General features: G+C 22.2%; 1 protein-coding gene across 1 annotated transcript, besides 16 other annotated features; it reads right to left on the reverse strand.

Moving 5' to 3' along the window:
• Positions 1–755: 755 nt before the first annotated feature.
• Positions 756–1,005: a sequence feature (AT_rich).
• A 217-nt stretch (positions 1,006–1,222) lies between these two features.
• Positions 1,223–1,299: a sequence feature (AT_rich).
• Positions 1,300–1,440: 141 nt separating this feature from the next.
• Positions 1,441–1,463: a sequence feature (AT_rich).
• A 19-nt stretch (positions 1,464–1,482) lies between these two features.
• Positions 1,483–1,529: a sequence feature (AT_rich).
• A 385-nt stretch (positions 1,530–1,914) lies between these two features.
• On the reverse strand, positions 1,915–3,834 carry EDI_053580 (uncharacterized protein; the record flags this gene model as incomplete). Its single annotated transcript, XM_001734729.1, has 1 exon — positions 1,915–3,834. The coding sequence occupies one exon, from the start codon at positions 3,832–3,834 to the stop codon at positions 1,915–1,917; it is 1,920 nt and encodes a 639-aa protein (XP_001734781.1).
• Positions 3,393–3,490: a microsatellite.
• A 33-nt stretch (positions 3,835–3,867) lies between the features above and the next one.
• Positions 3,868–3,982: a sequence feature (AT_rich).
• A 150-nt stretch (positions 3,983–4,132) lies between these two features.
• Positions 4,133–4,161: a sequence feature (AT_rich).
• A 23-nt stretch (positions 4,162–4,184) lies between these two features.
• Positions 4,185–4,416: a repeat region.
• A 351-nt stretch (positions 4,417–4,767) lies between these two features.
• Positions 4,768–4,926: a repeat region.
• Positions 4,920–5,171: a repeat region.
• Positions 5,100–5,205: a repeat region.
• Positions 5,206–5,300: 95 nt separating this feature from the next.
• Positions 5,301–5,355: a microsatellite.
• Positions 5,353–5,456: a microsatellite.
• A 33-nt stretch (positions 5,457–5,489) lies between these two features.
• Positions 5,490–5,541: a sequence feature (AT_rich).
• Positions 5,542–5,652: 111 nt separating this feature from the next.
• Positions 5,653–5,707: a sequence feature (AT_rich).
• A 48-nt stretch (positions 5,708–5,755) lies between these two features.
• Positions 5,756–5,819: a sequence feature (AT_rich).
• Positions 5,820–5,909: the final 90 nt, after the last annotated feature.

Consider the following 5,909-nt stretch of genomic DNA (forward strand, 5'->3'; position numbering starts at 1 on the left):
TTAATAATTAACAAACAGAGTCACAATAACAATATAGAAGAGATGGTGTATCACAAAATAATAAAGATCTTAGTGCTTGTTCTGGTGATTTCTTTTGAATAGGTGAAAACATTGATTTATTGTCAGTAAAACGAGGTGATAATAATGCTCTTGAACGAAGTGTTGATTGTTGACATTCTTTAAATGGAGTATCATGTAATTCATTACAAGCACTAGTTGATAATTTAAGTTTTGGATAAATACGTGGTGAAATGACCCTTGTTCTTACAGCCATTAATTATTAAGTTCCTTTCTTTCTCTTTTTATAATGAGAAAATATTCTAAAGAAGAGTATTTTATATGATGACAATTACTAGCGATTTTCATTTATTTCCTTGATTTACTTCTTTTATAAATTAGAAATTTTGATTATGATTGGAGTTAATTATTAACTCCTTTATTTCTATTTTAATTTCTTTAAAACGTTATTTGTTTGTATTTTTTAAATGTCGAAAAAACTGACTTATGGATTAAAACAGATTTTATTATCTGGTTCAAAATTGAGACGTTGGAAATTACTAAAAATTTTGATACTTTCAAAAACCCAATTCTAATTTTATATATTTTTCACTACTTTTTAATGATTCGTCATTCCCATTATTTATACTGTTTTTCTTTACTGAAATATTACTTCCTTCTTTATTAATTATTTTCCTTCACTGATAACCATTTTCTTACGAATTATATTCTTCATTATTCTCATTAGAAATCGTTTCATAATTATTAAAAATTATTTCAAAAAACTATAACTTTTAATAAATTCCTTTTTGATTTAACTTATTATAATAAAATCATTGTAACTTAAACTAAAAAGATAAAATAATGTCAACAAGAACTTATATTGAATTATTTTTACTTATTCTATTTTTAATCAAAACTTTTTTCTAAAAATATTCAATAAATTTTGTAAATCCCCTAAAAATATATTTTTTCTTTTTAAAAATCATAATTTCATTTTTTTAATTACGAAAATATCATTAAAAGTCTTTCAAAATACCATTTTGATTTTAATTTATTTTAACATTTCAATCATTAGTTTCCTTCATTCCTCATGAATAAAAATCGCATTTGAATACTTGGTTTGTTCATCCTTATTGATTATATCCTTTATTTCTTTAAATGAACCTCTTTATATGAACTAATTAAACTATTTGAATTTAAACTTCAATACTACCACAATACCTAAAAATACAATTTTTTAATTTAATTTCAGAATAAAGTAAAATTTAACTTATAATGAATAAAATGTAATTATATATTCCTGATATACGCCGTTTATATTGGCACCATTCTCTGTTCAGTTTAATTAAATAACTCACATAGAAAATATAAAACTACCTTTTTACTGAAAATAAAGTAAAACATTAATTAATGAAGTAAAAAAAAAAACTCCTTAACGTCAAAATATAATTTTTTATTTTAAACTGTTATACCAAACAGATCTAAAAATACATAAAATATGATTATTATTTTTATAAAAATAATAAAAAGTATAACATCAAAAAATAACCAACAATTTTAAACACTCAAAATAATAACAATATGTTATTATAAATCCTTGATAATTATTGAATATGATGTCATAGAAAAGTACTTTAATTATATTAGTATTTCTTAATCATCAAAGTTAAATAATAAGAGTTATTTAATTCTCTTACCAACTAACAACCATTAAAAAATTAGCCTCAAACCAAATAGATTTTAGTTTACTTTTTTATTAAGAGTTTGAACCGAAAATATAGAGTGATACTGGTACAGTATTTCTAAATATTACTTATTTTAAATAAACGATAAATTGTTTTATTAAGAGATATTCTCAACCATAACTCATTTACTATTAAAAGAAACAACATATAAATAATTTTCAAGACTTAATCAATCTATAGGTGATTTAAGATCTTCTAATTTCCTTTTTATTTCCTTGAGTCTTTCCAACTCATCAATGATACTCTTTATTTGTTGTTCATAACCCTTTATAATCGGAATTAACTCCTTTTTATTTTTTTGTCTTTTTAACTGCATCATGAGTTTTTTAATATCAATTTTTTCTCTATCAGCCTCTTCAATTAAATTTTTCTTTTCCATTACCCAATTAAAATTGTTTTGTATTGTTTCTATAATTTTGTCTTGTCCAAATTTTAAAGGAATTGTTAAGTTTTCATTAACTACAAAACATTTTGCTTGTGTGTTGTTAATGAGTTTTACTTTTTTGAAAATGTCTTCGCCAGATAATGTATTTCCATATCTTGAATTAAAATCTTCATATCCATTAAAATAGAACTGGTTTAATTTAACAATTGCTGAGTCCCAAGAATACTTTTCTTTAGAAAGAATAATTTCATTTTTGTATTTAATTTCTAAGTTTTCTTTACTAGGTATTTGTTTGATGATTGGAAAAATTCCTCCTTTAATTAAGAATGGACTCTCTGGATAATCTTGTTCATTAATTTGAAACTCTCCTTTCTCTATCCAACGGTCAATATAACAGAATTTAATTGAATGGACTTTTTGAGAGATTTCTTTGTCACTATCTTTAATATACTCTCTTATATCTACAGGACTAATACTAAGTTTTTTTGCAACACAACAGGCACCATAACTATTGCATGTCTCATTATCAAGAACCATTAATGGAGTTAGTCCTAATTGTTTAATTAATGCTCTATAAAGAGAAATTCTTCCTGAAGACCCAATAATGCAAACTTCCTGAATTTCTTTTTCTATGTTCATAGATTTCATTTTATCCTTACCTTCTTCTATAACTTCTTGAATAACCTTTTTTGTCTCTTCAATTATTTCTGACATTTCACGACTCATCTCTTCTCTTGTAACCTCTACACTTGCAGTTACTTCACTTGATAGATCAACACTAAATGTTCCTTCTTTAACATCATCATTGCAGAATAATGTCTTTAATTTAATTAACTCATGTTGAATTTTACTTTCTAACTTTTTCATCTTTTTTGTTTTGTCATCAGTACTTTCTTCCATAAATTCTTTTACATCGTCATCATCTAATTCGTTGATTTTATTCATTATTAAAGCTTTTAATTTTTCATCAATAGTCTGACCTCCAATTTCAATACTTCTTCTTGAAACTAAAATAATTTTAAATCCATGAAAAATGCAAAATTGACAGAATGTATGACTTGCACCAACATCTAATAAAACTAGTGGTTTAATCATATCCTTTATTTCTATACATTCAATACAATACCTATGAAATAAATATGATATACTTGATGCCACATCCTCTCCGATAATAACAACATCATTAAATCCAATTAATGACATTGCTGCATTAATTTGTTTTCTTTCAAGAAAACCAAATGTATAAGGAACACTAATAACAATTTTATCTATTTTTAACTCTTCTTCCAATTCTTCTTTTAACTCTAACTCTTCTTTTAGTTTTTTTTTTAATCTTTCTTTTAACTGTTTTTTTATTTCTTCTAAATAACTTTTTATCATTAATGATAAAATAACTTCTATACGAACCTCTCCAAAATGTTCACAACTAAAATACCCATCAACACATTCTTTTCCTTTGACAATACTTGGTCTTTTATTTCCAAGCCATTTGCAAACATGATAAATTACTCTTTCTGGATGACTTAAATCATTATCAAATATGCTCTTTTCATTAAATTGGAATGAGGTAGTATAAGTAGCACTTCCTAAAAAATTCTTTTCTATCACTGGTTTTAATGAAATAGGTGCAATATTCTCCCACACGGAAATAACAATATTTTCACATCCCAAATCTATCCCAACTAATACCGAATTATTTAACATAATTTGATAACTTCTTTTTTATTATTCAGTTCCTTTTTTAAATAATATTATTACTCTTTCAATAATAATTTTTACTTATTATTAATTTACATAAAAAAAAATTTTTTTATTAAACATCATTTATATTTCTTTTCTTTTTATTTATTAAGAGTTCTTGGCAAAATTGTTTATAATAACAAAACTACAAAGAGAATATATGTTTATAATAATTGTTACAGTTCTATTAATAATTTATAGTTTATATTTTTGCAAACAATGAGAATTTTATATTTTTCATGTTTCCTTTTGTTGAGTTGTCATTATATTTTTTTTATTATGTTATTTTTTGGTTATTTATTTGGACAAGGTTAAAGGTTGCATCAGAGACTCCACATGGATCCACAAAATAAATCCAGCCTTTGAATCACTAGTTATCGTCTGGTTATGGTGTGCCATTAGTTAGAAAACATGTTACTCATATTGAAAGAATGAGAGTGATTATTATTTATGTTGATTGAATATCATCTATTATGATAGGAAGAGCTGTTATTTATCAAGACAGTAGTATTACTTACTTGTATGATACAAGTGTATTTGGTGATAATGGATTGAAATGAATATTGGGTATTATCAATGAAAATTGGTCTACTTGTAGACGATGATAAATAAAATTATGTATAACAATATAAGTGTAAAGATATAATTAACATAAAATAAAAGTAAAGAACAAAGAGTATCAATATTCATTAAAATTAAATAGATATGAAATAATTAGTTAAATGAGGAATAGTTAAGATGAGGAAGTTCAAGAAGAGAATTAATTAATTAAAGAATAGAACTTCTCAACAAAATGAAAATTTAAATATTATGTGAATGATGAGTACTCATTCTAAAACAAAATGATGGAGTCAGTTAGTAGTGAGCAATAAACAATATAAAGTAAAAGTAGTATGATTAGTTGTATTTTCATTTCTATTTCATTTATATCATTATTATGTGATATTATAATTAACTATGATGAGGTGTTTTGTTATTTCTTATTTTTTTATCTTCTTATTTTCTTGTTTTTATTATTGTTATTTAAAATCAATAAAAATGAAATGAAGTTTATTATTCTTCTATTATCTTTATATTTATTATATATTTCTTATTTTATTATTTATGTTATATTCTTATATCATTTTATTCTTATTTTATATTTATTCATTATTATTCATTTCATATTAACATTGATAAATAACAATACAACAATAATAAATAATATAATATAATATAAACAACAATAATAATAAAATATAAACAAACAATATAAACAAATATAAAATGATAAAATAAAATATAATAAATAATAAGAATGATTATATCTTATTTTATTATTATATTCTTCTTTATATTCTCTTATTTTATTATATTGTGTCTTATTTTCATTCTACATCATACCATGTTTATTTAAATCTAATAGTGAATAAAATAATATTATTATCACTATTAAATAATGACATTCAATAAATAAATTAAATTAAATTAAAATAATTTCAATCATTTTATCATTTGTAATAATATTTCATTTCATTTTTATTATTTTATTCATTTTCTATTTTAATTTATTCCATCCTTACATCTTCTTTCATTTAATTTCATTTATAAAGATTCAAAACAAATTAAATCTAATCTACTTTTAAAATAATTAATAAAAATATAAAAATAGAACTTAAAATTAAAAATTAAGTTCCAGTAGATTCTGATTACTCTAATTCACTTTGCTCATGTGAGATCACGTCCTTCACTCTGTTCAGAGACTTGTTAATGAGGTACTTCTATATCTCTATATTCACCTCCAATATAAAAATACAACTTAAAAATAATAAATATCAATAATAAATATAATAAAATACTGTAATAGTTATTGTTTTATCTACAAACAACTCATTCTATTCAAAAGAAATAAAAAATTTAATCAAATAAATAAATTAAAAGAATTTTAAATATAGAAAATTAAAAAAAAAGTAATTCAACCCATCCATAGAATTGGTACATTTTAATTATGTCATTTTAAATATCAAATAAATCAAAAAATTAATTGAAATACATTGTAA

Source organism: Entamoeba dispar, genomic scaffold (assembly GCF_000209125.1).
Source record: "Entamoeba dispar SAW760 scf_1105229458535 genomic scaffold, whole genome shotgun sequence".
In the NCBI taxonomy this organism is placed as follows: domain Eukaryota; phylum Evosea; order Mastigamoebida; family Endamoebidae; genus Entamoeba; species Entamoeba dispar.